The sequence below is a fragment of the Amblyraja radiata genome, chromosome 13 (assembly GCF_010909765.2).
Source record: "Amblyraja radiata isolate CabotCenter1 chromosome 13, sAmbRad1.1.pri, whole genome shotgun sequence".
NCBI classification, from domain to species: domain Eukaryota; kingdom Metazoa; phylum Chordata; class Chondrichthyes; order Rajiformes; family Rajidae; genus Amblyraja; species Amblyraja radiata.
In genome coordinates, this window is record NC_045968.1 from 40,321,714 (window position 1) to 40,335,692 (window position 13,979).

A 13,979-nucleotide genomic window follows, 5' to 3' on the forward strand; every position below is an offset into this window, starting at 1 on the left:
TTTTAGTTCATGAGATCTCAGCGCTAACCCTCCCTGGACAGATTTGCTTTGTTTACTCTCTCTGTACATATCGTAAATGGATTAACATATTGAAAGACAATTATATAAAAATAAAATGGGTAGTCTCCTTGCAATTCCTTCAACCTGCTTGTCAGAAGAACCAGGTGTATGAGGAAGGGTCTCGACCCGAGACTTCGCCTATTCCTTTTCTCCAGAGATTGAGCTTGAGTCGCTGAGTTACTCCAGCATTTTGTGTCTATCTTTGGTGTAAACCAGCATCTGCTGTTCCTTCCTACACATAGGAAACATCTTGTTACCTGGTGAGATGCAGTGGTCTGGAATATTTTGCCTGAAGAGGTGATGGAAAAAGATTCAACAGTAACTTTTGAAAGGTCATAGAGTCACAGGGTCACACAGTGTGGAATCAAGCCCTTTGGCCCAACTTGCCCACACCGACCAACATGCCCCATCTACACTAGTCCCACCAGTCTGCATTTGACCCATTGGTCTCAACCTGCCCTATCCATGTACATGTCTAAATCAAGTATCCTGTCCCTTATCATGTATCTTTTCACTGTAAATGGCTTGATTGGAATTTGTCTTTCTGCTGACTGGATAACACGCAACACAAACTTTTCACTTCGGTACATGTGACAATAAACTAAACTACTTCATAAACATAGTGATATTACCTGGGAAGGTTGTTGTATAAATTTGCAAAGGGAAAACATTTACAAGGTGAAAGGAAAAGGGGAGGAACTCATTATAAAGCTACTGAAGAGCACGTTAGACCCAATGGCTTCAGATGCGTATCATTTTTTGATTTTCAATCTTTTTCTCTGTTGCAGGATTTGTACAGCGGCCTGATAGGGACTCTGGTAACCTGTCGGAAGAACTTCTTGGAAAAAATTGGTTTGAAGAAATCAGAGTACAAGGAGTTTGCTCTTCTCTTCCTGGTGTTGGACGAGAATCAGTCATGGTATTTGGATGAGAATATTAAAAATTACTGCTCCACGCCGAAGCAAGTTGACAAAGAAGATGATGATTTTATTGAGAGCAACAAAAAACACGGTATGTTCAGAGCTACCGTGGTCTACTTTAAAGGACCAGAGGCAGTTATTCACGAGACCTATGGTGGTCTGGAACTTCATCCTTCACATCCACTATCTCCGTTAGCATTCAGTCATGGGATCCATGGACATGGTTGAGTTTAGTTTAGAAATACAGCCTGGAAACAGACCCTCAGCTCACCAAGTCCACGCCAACCTTTGATCACCCATTCACGCTAGTTCTTTGTTATCCCACTTTTTCACCCACTCCCTGCATACTAGGGGCAGTTTGTACAGAGGCCAATTAACCTACGAACCCACACGATGACTTTGGGATGTGGGAGGAAACCGGAGCACCCATAGGAAACACACATGCTCACAGGGAGAACGTGCAAGAAGCGCAGGATTCGCTGTTAATTTAACCTACATTTAATATTTGTTTTATTTAAGTTTCTGGTAGTCCATGGTGCTTTAGAGGCATGGGAGGGGAATAATTATTGGGTCAGTGGAGTATTGTTGAATTATTATTACATGACCTCTGTTGGTCTGGCAAAATGGATTATCCTGTATTAGGCTCTGGAACCAAAAGTGCCGGAAAATCAATGGGGGACCTGTACTGTATAATATTCCTGCAATACGATCATGGCAAGGCACTACTTTACCTTTTCCTTCACCATTCCAGCTATTAATGGGAGGCTCTATGGAAACTTGCTTGGATTGGATATGTATGTGGGTGACAAAGTAGTTTGGTATCTCACTGGCATGGGCAATGAGGTGGACATGCACACAGCTCATTTCCACGGACACAGCTTTGAATACAAGGTAAGTGTTTTATTGTACACTTCAGTTTTAGTTTTGTTTATTGTCACGTGTACCGAGGTACAGTGAAAAGCCTTTTCTTGTTGTTCCTTGCTAACCAGTCAGCGAAAACACTATACATGATGACAATCGAGACATCCACAGTGTACAGACACATGATAAAGGAAATAACGTTTAGTGCAAGATAAAGTCCAGTAAGGTTCGATTAAAGATAGCCCGAGGTTTACCAATGAGTTAGATGGCAGCTCAGGACCCCTCTCTAGCTGTTGATAGAATGGTTCAGTTGCCGTATAACAGCTGAGAAGAAACTGTCCCTGAATCTGGAGGTGTGTGTTTTCACACTTCTGTGCCTCTTGTCTGATGGGAGAGGGGAGAAGAGGGAGTGACCGGGGTTGACTCGTCCTTGATTATGCTGGTGGCCTTGCCTTGAGTTCAATTCAGGAAATCAGGATGCACCTCACATCTGTCTCCTCTGTTTTATGCGAGGGAGAACTGGAGTAAATTTTACAATCCCATGTATTTGGATACGGTTGACAACCCTAAGTAAACAAATGCAACAAGCGTTTGATTATTATTGTGCTGTGCTTCAATTATTGTATTATGTTTTACTCTAGTGTGTTTTGAGGTACTTTTCCTTAATAATTTTCTAACTTTCAAAGTAATTTCTATTTAAAGTATGCCAATTGATCAATTTGTAATGCCTTTGATTATTAGTTAGTTAGTTTAGTTTATTGTCACGGGTACGAAGGTGCAGTGAAAAGCTTCTTTGTTGCGTGCTATCCAGTCAGCAGAAAGACTATATATGATTACAATCAAGCCGTCCACAGTGTACAGATACAGGATAAGGGGAATTATGTTCAGTGCAAGATAAACTCCAGTAAAGTCCAATTAAAGAGTTCAAAGGGCTTTGATAGCTATAAGATAACTAAAGACTCTCAGGGCACGGCATTGATCATCTGAGTCCTAGCCGACAGTCCTGGGCAGTGTTTAGTATTTAGGCCTTTTGTTCGTTGGGCTATAATATACAACCCTTTGAAGTGGAACACATTTTGATATGTATGTTGCCTTTATACCTCCCATGTTGTTTCTGAATCAATGTGTTGGAAAGCATCTCTGAACATGTCTGTGGTTACTTCCCCACAGATGAATGGAGTCCACCATGGAGATGTTTACGATCTTTTCCCAGGAACGTTCCAAACTGTGGAAATGCTTCCACAACATCCAGGCACCTGGCTCCTCCACTGTCATGTAACAGATCACATCCACGGGGGCATGGAAACAACATATACAGTCCACAAAAAACCAGGTAAAAGTCGAAGTAGGCCTGCAAAACAGTCCAAAATATAGCAGTGGCATTTGTAACCAAGCAGAGAAATGAATGGGTGTTAACTCTAAAGAACTATAACATCCTTGTCCACAGTACAAGGATATTTATAAAATGTTGATGGCGCCAGACACATAGCAACACTTGTATACTGCCTAGGTGAGGTCTGCTCTATGATTGTACCCGTTTGTATGCAAAGTAAAGCAAAGCATTTCACTGTACTTCAGTACATGTGACAATATAGTATCATTCTTTCATTCAAGGATAAGGGGTATCAAATGATTATAGCCACTAGCAAATTACAAACTGCTGGAGAAACTCAGTGGGTCAGGCAGCTTCCGTGGAGGGAAATGGGCAGTACTGTGACTCAGCGGTAGATTTGCTGCCTTACAGCGCCAGAGACCCGGATTCAATCCTGACAATGGGTGCCTTATGTACAGAGTTTGTACGTTCTTCCTGTGACCACGTGGGTTTTCTCTGGGTGCTCCGGTTTCCTCCCACATTCCAAAGACGCGCAGGTTTGTAAGTTAATTGGCTTCTGTAAAATTATAAATGTTCCCTAGTGTGTAAGATAGTGCTAGTGTATAGGGATCCTTGGTCGGCGCGGACTGGGTGGGCTGAAGGACCTTTTTTTCAAGCTGTATCTCTAAAGTCTAAAATCTAATGTAAATCAGGACCCATCCACAAAAAGAGTCTGAAGAAGGGTCACAATCTCTGAAAAGGGGTCCTGACCTGAAAAGTCATCTGTCAATTGCTAGCTGATTTGAGTTCCTTCAGCACATTGTGTTTTGCTCAAGATTCCAGCATCTGCAGTTCTTTGTGTCTCCATTATAGATACCAAGTGCCCCATATTCATGTTTCCAAGTTACTTTGCATGCTGCACATCTACAGAGTTTATGTGTGGAGCTGGGCGACAATCAGCTTGGTAGGAACAGAGAGCATTTGGGCAATTACAGTGAAACGGTGTTGGCGTAGAGCAATCCTGCACAGAATTACACTCAAGGTTGCAGGGAGACCCGATAGAGGTTTATAAAATTATGAGAGGCATAAATAGATATAGAGTTAGAACATTTCCCCCCACAGGAAGGCATAGCTTTAAGGTGAGAGGAGCAAAGTTTAAAGGAGATATGCAGGGCAAAATTATTTTTACACAGAGGGTGGTGAATGCCTGGAACACGCTTCCAGGGGGGGTGGTGGAGGCAGATACAACAGTGGTATTTAAGAGACTTTTGGATAGGCATGTTGACATGCAGGGAATGGAGGGATATGGATTATGTGCAAGCAGATAAGATTTGGTCTTGGCATCATGTTCGGCACAGACATTGTGGGCTGAAGGGTCTCTTCTTGTGCTGTAGCGTTCTATGTCCTAATTATTGGCACCTTGTCATTTCTATCCAAAACTCTGAAGCCCGTGCCCTAACATTTTTCTTATTTTTGACTTGTGTAAACAAAATTTTGGTCATTTGTCTAAATGCCTTGAAGTAGCTTGACTAATTCATTTTGATTAGTAATACACCAATTGGAGATAAGTTCATAAGTCATAGGAACTGATTTAGGCCGTTCATCCAATCGAGACTACTCCACCATTCAATCAGGCTGATCTATCTTTCCCTCTCAAACCCATTTTCCTGCCTTCTTCCCATAACCTTTGACACCCTTACTAATCACGAGACAGTCAATCTACAACTTAAAAATACCCAATGACTTGACCTCCACAGCCGTCTGTGACAATGAATTCCACAGATTGCTCTAACTAAAGAAATTCCTCCTCATCTCCTTTCTAAAGGTATGTCCGTTTATCCTGTGGCTGTGGCCTCTGGTCCTAGACTCTCTTACTAGTGGGAAAATCCTCTCTACATCCACTGTATCCAGGTCTTTCACTATTTAGTAAGTTTAAATGAGGTACCCCATCATCCCTCTAAACTCCAGCATAGTGCAGGCCCATTGCTGTCAAATGCTCAAGATATATTTGCTACTTCAAAGAACTATACAAATGGAGATTGTTGTTGTATATAGGCCATACATTGCACGCCAGATAGGACCACGAAAATCCATTGGATGCTCTGAAGTGTCATTTTTGGTCACATCTGTTTGATTTTAAATTTGTAGCCAGTTTCTTCTTCCCCTTTCATCTTTAGACCCTCTTTCTGTATGGTCATATAAACCAAAATGGGAGTTCACTTTCATTGGTATACTTCCTTGCAGGCATGGAAATCGCTATCAAAATATGGGGGGGACCGGGGGACACACAATTTCTTGGCGGCTGCGCGCGCATGTGCACACTCACTCACTCACACACACACACACACACACACACACAGCTTCGGAGGCTTAATTCAGCTCTAAATGCAGCTCGACTCTGCCTGTCTCGCCGGATTAACCTACAGCCCTGCCTGGACTGACAGGATACCAGCCTGGAGTCGTGGAGCTATCGCTGCTTCTCCGCGCTGGCTGTAAACCTGGGCCATATTTCCCGTAAGTCCAGGCAGGGCTGTAGGTTAACCTGGCGGGACAGGCAGAGTTGAGCTGGGTTTAGCGCTGCTTCTCTGCGCTGGCTGTGGGCCTGGGGGCATCGCTCCCGTCTGACTCCCGACGTCTCTGGCCACCCCCGGGGGGGGGCCACTCACGTGGGGATGGTAATCGTCCAGTGGCGATTCGGCAACGATTGCAGCGCCGGAGAGCCGGGATGGATCCTGGCTGTGGATGAGGCGCAGGTCTGTGTCCAGGGCTGCCGAGAGTGTTTTGGCACGTCTCACTCCTCCAATCACCGCGCTCTATCCTCAGTCCCACCCCCCCTACTTCCGCCTCTGACCGACACCTCCCTCCTCCAATCATCGTGCCGAATCATCATGTCCCGCCCCCATTGCCTGCTGACCGACGTCTCTCTTGTCCAATCGGCGCCCTCGAGCAGCAGTCCCACCCCCACTGTCTTGCGGAAAGCGGAGATTTCACCGTGTTTTAAAATCTGGATTACAAAAAATGGGGGGAATATTCCCCCACCTCTCAAAACAGGGGGGGGGGAGGGGAGAGCGTGTCCCCCCTGGCCCCCCCGGGATTTCCGCCCATGCTTCCTTGTAATGAAGTTGGTACCTTAAAATAACAGCACCCACAGACCTGACCTTGCAGGAGGCACAAGAGGCTGTAGATGCTGGAATCTTAAGCAATAAATAAACTGCTGGAGGAACTCAGACTGAAGAAGAGTCCCGACCCACAACGTCGACTGTCCGTTTCCCTCAACAGATGCTGCCTGACCCACTGAGCTCCTCCAGTACTTTGTGTTTTAGATCTGACCTCCCTGTAGCCTTTAACCCACTGCAGAGAAGATCTAACAATGTTTGTATTACTTACTACATTCGCTTAAACCTAGATTTTTCTCATATGTTTGTATCTTTTATCTAATATTAATTTTCTCTCTTCTCCCACCCAGAAAAAGGGAGCAGCTTTTTATCGTTCGGGAAGTTGTTTGGTTCCAACTAATTAGGATCAGTTGAAGATTGTACAGATATCTTTCGCAGCTCGAACTCCAGCTAATGACTTCAATCTCATGCAAAAGGATGTTGCATTGGAAGTGTTGCTGAGATTGTTACGTGGACCCCGTTGTCGACAAGTGTCTAATAAAATTTTTAAGTCCACTGGTTTACTGTTACGGTCATTTCAAGACAAATGTAAAACAGCTGGACAGTCTTACTGCCGAGCGTGTTGGCTGAAGAGTGCACATCTTTGTTCGGCACTGTTCTGGGGGAAAGGATAGCGTGGGCGAATAACTAGTAAATATGGACGTGTATTGTGTGAATGTGGTCACAGGGAACGGCAGACAAAGCCCAAAGGTAAAGACATGGAAAACAGCAGTGATGACACCCAAGATGTAGGAACTCCATTATGTTACAGCATGCATGCTTCATTGTAATAGAAACATAGAAACATAGAAAATAGGTGCAGGAGTAGACCATTCGGCCCTTCGAGCCTGCACCGCCATTCAATATGATCATGGCTGATCATCCAACTCAGTATCCTGTACCTGCCTTCTCTCCATACCCCCTGATCCCTTTAGCCACAAGGGCCACATCTAACTCCCTCTTAAATACAGCCAATGAACTGGCCTCAACTACCTTCTGTGGCAGAGAGTTCCAGAGATTCACCACTCTCTCTGTGAAAAATGTTTTTCGCATCTCGGTCCTACAGGATTTCCCCTTTGTCCTTAAACTGTGACCACATAGAACTGTGATCCAATAGAAAATTGGATCTACTGTCAAATAAGTTAGACTTGTGGACAATCATTTTATTCTGTAATCAAGACCTAGTTTGTCACCTAATTAAGTCTTTCTGTAACCTCTATTCTATAATCACGACCTAGTTTTACTGTTAACCTTGTTGCTTCTTTTAAAAGAACTACAGCGTGGAAACGGGCCTTTCAGCCTACCTAGTCCACGCCGACCATTGATCGCCCCGAACACTAGCACTATCGAACACCAGGAACAATTAACAATTTTGCCAAAGGCAATTAACCTACAAACCTGCATGTCTTTGGAATGTGGGAGGAAACCAAATCACCCAGAGAAAACCCACGCGGTCAAAGGGAGACCGTACAAACTCCGTACAAGTTGCTTTGTTCTGTAAGTTCTCCTACCTCTAGTTTCCCCGTCCTTGACTGTCAGTCTGATGATTGGTCTCGAATAGTGAAAGGCCCGGATGTGGAGAGGATGTTTCCACTAGTGGGAGAGTTTATCCAACCTCTCCCAGAGACTCAGAATAAAATGATGTACTTTTAGTAAGGAGATGAGGAGGAATTTCTTTATTTGGAGGGTGGTGAAATCTTTGGAATTCATTGCCACAGACAGCTGTAGAGGCCATGTTGTTGGGTAATTTTAAGATGGAGATTGACAGATTCTTGATTAGCTAGGGTGTTAGGGGTTATGGGGAAAGGCAGGAGAATGGGCTTGAGAGGGAAAGGTAGCTCATGATTGAATGGCAGAGTAGACTTGATGGGCTGAATGGCCTAATTCTGCTCCTATAACTTATGGACATGATAACGTGAAGCACCTTTATAGAACACTGGATTGGCCACTGCTGAAGTATTACGTCCAGTTCCAGACACCGCACTAGACTTTAATGAAAAGCTGCACCACAACTTTGTTTAACAATTGTTCTGCCCAAGACCGCTACAAATTGCAGAGTTGTGGACGCAGCCCAGTCCGTCACACAAACCAGCCTCCCGCCCATTGACTACATCTACACTACATGCTGCCAATATAATCAAGGACCATTCATTCCCTCTTCTCCCCTCTCCCATTTGGCAGAATGTTATAAAGGGTGAACGTATGTACCACCAGATTCAAGAACAGCGGCATTGTTAAAGCGGAGATTGATAGGTTCTTCATTGGTAAGGGTGTCAAAGGTTGTGGGGAGAAGGCAGGAGAATGGTATTGAGAGAGAAAAATAGATCCACGATCAAATGGCAGAGCAGACTCGATGGGCCAAATGGCCTAATGTCTTATGATCTTCCCTGCTGTTATCAGACTATTGAACAGATCTCTCATGCAATAAGGGTATAGTCTTGATCTTCCAATCTTCCCCGCTGAAGCCCTCGTACTTTCTTTTATCAGCAATTTCTCTGCAGGTAAAATACTATATTCTGCATGTTGTTTCTTTCGCTCTTTGCACTAACTGTTGAACTCATGGATGGCATGATTTGTCAGGAAGCCACACAAGACAACGGTTTTCCCATGGTTTCGCAGTATATGTGGCAATACAGTAAACCCTTGCACCTCTATATCCAGACCTCTATATAGCGGATTGCAGACTGAGGCTCTCGTTACACCACCTCCCACTTTTGCCAGTTACCCAACTTAAAAATATCCATTGACTTGGCCTCCACAGCCTTCGGCGGCAATGAATTCCACAGATTCCTCCCTCCCAGCCCTGGGTTAAACTTTACCCCCCCCCCCCCCCCCCCTCACTCAGTTATAGCGGACAATCGGCAATAACGGATACCATCCTCCCCCCCCCCCCCACGTGGTCCGTTATATCGAGGGTTCACTGTAATGAACTAATACCAGGATAAATTTACAATAATGATTTCTGGTTTCATGAGTTGGGAACATTGAGTGAAGATAATCTGTAAAATAACCCAAAGTGACATGAGGCAAAGCAATTCACATACCGACTGGTTATGGTTGAGCATGCACAACCTTACTGACAGCAGGAATGGAATTGCCAGGCAGAATGGCCACTATCCATGCTACTGCCATTCTGTGAAGATTCCATACTGTGCAGACCAACAAGTGGAAATGCAACAGGTATTGATGGGTACTTTTAGGGAGCTAGTACGTGAGAGCACACCAGAACAGCTCAGGGGAGGATTCTGAGTTTGCCAATTGTTGCACTCATTCGGAATGGGCATAGCGGCCACTGTGTGTAAACAAGCTGTAGAAATCTTCGATATAGCCATCGTAGTTTAGTTTAGTTTAGAGATACAGCCCACTGGCCCACCCAGTCCGCACCGACCAGCGATCCCCATAAACTCGGGACAAATTGTACACACGTACACCAAGCCAATTAACCTACAAACCTGTACGTCTTTGGAATGAGGGAGGAAACCGAAGATCTCAGAGAAAACCCACGCTGTCACGGGGAGAACGTAATACCCGTAGTCGGGATCGAACCCGGGTCTACAGCATTGCAATCGCTGTAAGGCAGAAACTCTACCATTACGCCACTGTGCCGCCCATCTATTTACACTCCCTTCAGGTGCCAATATTCCCCACGCTGGTCAGACAAAATACACCTTGTAAAATCTATTCTACTGTATTTTGCAATGAGTTACATTATATCCACCTTGGATAGGAAAGGTTTAGAGGGATATGAGCTAAAGGTTTAGAAGGATGAGGGGGTACCTCATTGAAACTTACCAAATAGTGAAAGGTCTGGATAGAGTGGACGTGGAGAGGATGTTACCACTTGTGGGCGACTCTGACACCATAACCTCAGAATAAAAGGACATACCTTTAGAAAGGAGATGACGAGGAATTTTTTTTAGTTAGAGGGTGGTGAATCTGTGGAATTCATTGCCGCAGAAGGCTGTGGAGGCCAAGCCAATGGATATTAAGTTGGAGATTGCTAAGATTCTTGATTAATATGGGTGTCGGAGGTTATGGGGAGAAGGCAGGAGAATGGGGTTGAGAGGGAAAGATAGATCAGCCATGGTTGAATGGCGGAGTAGATCTGATGGCCAAATGGCCTGATTCTGCTCTAATAATAAGAACTTAAATGCAAGCAGGTGTGACTAGTGTAGATGAGGCATCTAGGTCAGCATGGGCAAGTTGGGTCAAAGGGTCTGTTTCCACAGCGTATGATTATGACTTGCCATGATGTTATGATCTGACTGAGGTCTACATATTGGCCGAGACCTTGTTGTTGATTCGTCTGCTCTTTTCAAAATAGTGTTAGAGGATCTCTCAGATCTAACTAAAAGCTCAGTCAGAATCTCACCTTAATATTTAACCTTAAAGACAGCACCTTTCAAAATGCAGCAATCCCTCGGTACTCAGTATAGGGTGTTACCCTTGATGTATATAGTCAAGGTTATTAATGAGGGTTGAACCCATGATATACCTCCAATTTATCTTATACTGTAGAGACTTACAGCACCGAAACAAGCCCTTTTGTCCTTCAGGTGAATGCAGAATCTTTCCCCCCCCATGATTAGGGAATCAAGCACTAAAAAGCTTAGGTTTAGGTGTGAGGGGAAAGGTTTAATAGGAACCTAAGGGGCCATAGATAGAGGCTAGTGAGCATGTAGAACAAGCTGCCAGAGGAAGTGGTTGAGACGGGCTCAATAGCAATATTTATGAGACATTTGGACAGGTACATGGATAGGAAAGTTGAGAGGGATGGGGTTAAATGTGGGCAAATGGGACTAGCCTAGAAGGACATCAACAGCATGATTGAGTTGGGCTAAAGAGTTAGTTTTCATGCTCTATGACCATGACTCTTTTACATTATGTCCATTCTGACCACCAAAGACCCGTCTGCACTGAACCAAATTATCAACACTCCTTGCTACTTTCCAGAATGGAAAGATCTATCCATCTGGACACCATCCCAGCAGAATTCTGTTTGCTGCAGGAAAATGCTTGGTAATTCATGATTCAATATAAATGATTAGAAATGGCACATACTGCAAAGCTCGTCAGCACAAATGCCAAGGAGACACAAGGAACTGCAGATGCTGGTTTACAAAAAAAGAGGCACAAAGTGCTGGATTAAATTCAGTGAGTCAGGCAGCGTCTCTGGAGAACATGGATAGGTAACGTTTCAGGTGGGGACCCTTCTTCAGCCTGAACAAGGATCCCGATCCAGAATGTGACCTATCCTATTCCCATGGTTTACAATCCTCTGGGTAAAGACATATGTGAAGAAGGGTCCCAATGCAAAATGTCACCTATCCATGTTCTCCAGAGCTGCCTGACCCGCTGAGTTACTGGAGCATTTGGTGTCAGCACCAACCTTACTCAGTAGAAAACCTTACTCAGTAGAAAAGTAGTCCATAAAGTCAAATGAAGTGGGGTAGAGTAATATAATGGGGACAATAATTAAAGCCCATTTTCTTCCTTTTTTTTACTGTTGAATTAAAATTATGCTTGAGTGGGTATAAATTAGCAACTGGCTTATTCCCACCGCGCCGATCCCCACGGCCGACCTCATGGTCTACTCTGTGGCTTCAGGAAGGGCCCGCCGAGCCGGTCCCCCGTGGCCCAATGGAAGACTTAGCAGATCGTGGCCTGCAGGAGGAAACCGCCATGCGCTCATTGCTGCCGGTCCCTGCTCGTCCCTCGAAGACCAGAGACCAGGAGAGACCGCGAGGAGCGAGGCCGGTAGGAGAGGTGAGGGAACCGGGGTCTGGCCTTGTGGTCGGCTGCGGGAGGCATCCTCCGGGGAACAAGGGTTGACGGGCGAGGGGAGGGACGTGGTGTTCAAGGAAGGAGATGGCTGGAGGCCCTCAACAGCCTGGGACTTGCCTGGAACAGGCACCGCTCATAACAACTACTGCGTGGACTTTGGAAATTGGTGCCAAAAATTGTACTTCTTGCACACGGGTGCAGTGCACTATTTCTATACACTTGCTAATCCCAGGATCAGGGTATGGCAATATACTGGACTGTTTGAGGAAAAGTATTTCACTGTTTGCACTTAGCACTTGTGACGATAAACGCATCATTAAACCACTGAACGACTAGGCACTGGCGCCAAGTTCCATTTCTAATGTGGACCTCCCAATCTACTAAAGTTTGATGCTGTGCTTCTCAACAACAACCATATCCATTTCATTATCCACCCAATTCCTAAGCTTGTGTAGGAAGGATGCTGTTTTACACCAAAGATAGACACAAAATGCTGGAGTAACTCAGCAGGCCAGGCAGCATCCATGGAGATAAATAGTAGGTGATGTTTCGAGTCGAGACCCTTCTTCAGACGGCTCCGTCTGAGAGAGGGGAACTTCTTCAAAGTAGAGATACCTTGAGGAGATTTCGCAGTGAAGCAGATATCAGTCTGAAGAAGGGTCTCGACACGAAAGGTCACCTCTTCCTTTTGTTCAGAGATGCTGCTTGACCTTTGAGTTACTCCAGCATTTTGTCTTCATTCTTAAGCTTGTTATACTGTGGTATTTAGCTGAAGTGCATGAGAGGACTTGGCCGAGGTTTTTGGTTATTGAATTTTATTGCACACTCTTCTCAACGTTCACCTAGCAACAGGTTTGTGAACTAATTAGTCCACCAGGATTACATGAGTACCACCAGTAAAATATAATAGTATTAATACTTTATGCATTAAAATATATGCAGTATCACTTTACTAATCTAAAAAATATGTTTTTTGCTTTCTTGGTAAAAGGTTACTGGCTTCAAATAAGGTTTATCTCTGGAACCAACAGAAACATGGTGAAATATCAACAGCTTAAATAAATAACAGGTTAAATACACAAAATGATGAAAAGAGACTCAATGGTTCAGTTAACCTCAAGGTCACTGGAACACAATGAACCCGTCCAGGCAGAGACTTAACGAGGTTGGTGTAGGGAGGAGTGAGATAATAATCTTCAGCAATCCATAGCACTCTGCAGAAAAGTGGCAGCATGTGCAGGCAGATAGGACTGATTTGAATTGGCATTATGGTAAGCACAGACATTGTGGGCCGAAGGGCCTGTTCCTGTGTTCTACATTCCATGTTTGTCACCCAGTCCTTCAGACAGAGCCCAAAGGAAAGCGTCTTGCAATGACCCGTTTGGGTTTCAACATGGTAGATTCCTCAAGGAAGGGAATGTCGTGACAGTGGCTTATTGGACAAAATTAAAAAAAACTTACTCCAGAGAAAGGAGTGAGCAGATTGATTCTAGACACAAGGAACTGCAGATGCTGGTTTACAAAAAAAGGGACACAAGGTACTGGAGTAACTCAGTGGGCCAGGCAGCATCTGTGGAGAACATGGAACATGGATACCTATCCATGTTCTCCAGAGATGCTGCCTCACCCACTGAGTTAATCCAGCACTTTGCGGCTATTTTACAGCAGATTGGTTGTTTAAAAGTTGCACAGCATGGAACCAGGCCCTTCAACCCACGAGTGCATGCTGACCATCGATCATCTGCCCACACTAGTTCTATATCACCCTACTTTCGCATCCATTCCCTACACACTAAGGTGAATTTACACAGGCCAATTAGCCTACAAACCTGCATGCCTTTGAGATGTGGGTGGAAACTGGAGCACCCAGGGGAAACCCACGCAGAA

General features: G+C 44.7%; 1 protein-coding gene across 1 annotated transcript in view; it reads left to right on the forward strand.

The window, feature by feature from the left end:
* LOC116979925 (ceruloplasmin) overlaps positions 1 to 6,824 on the forward strand; it is a 43,135-nt gene extending 36,311 nt beyond the window's left edge. The window contains exons 17-20 of the mRNA XM_033031866.1: positions 849 to 1,071; positions 1,732 to 1,871; positions 3,012 to 3,174; positions 6,620 to 6,824. Coding sequence (XP_032887757.1) covers positions 849 to 1,071; positions 1,732 to 1,871; positions 3,012 to 3,174; positions 6,620 to 6,669 — 576 coding nt within the window. The 3' untranslated portion in view covers positions 6,670 to 6,824. The remainder of the gene's footprint in view (positions 1 to 848; positions 1,072 to 1,731; positions 1,872 to 3,011; positions 3,175 to 6,619) is intronic.
* Positions 6,825 to 13,979: the final 7,155 nt, after the last annotated feature.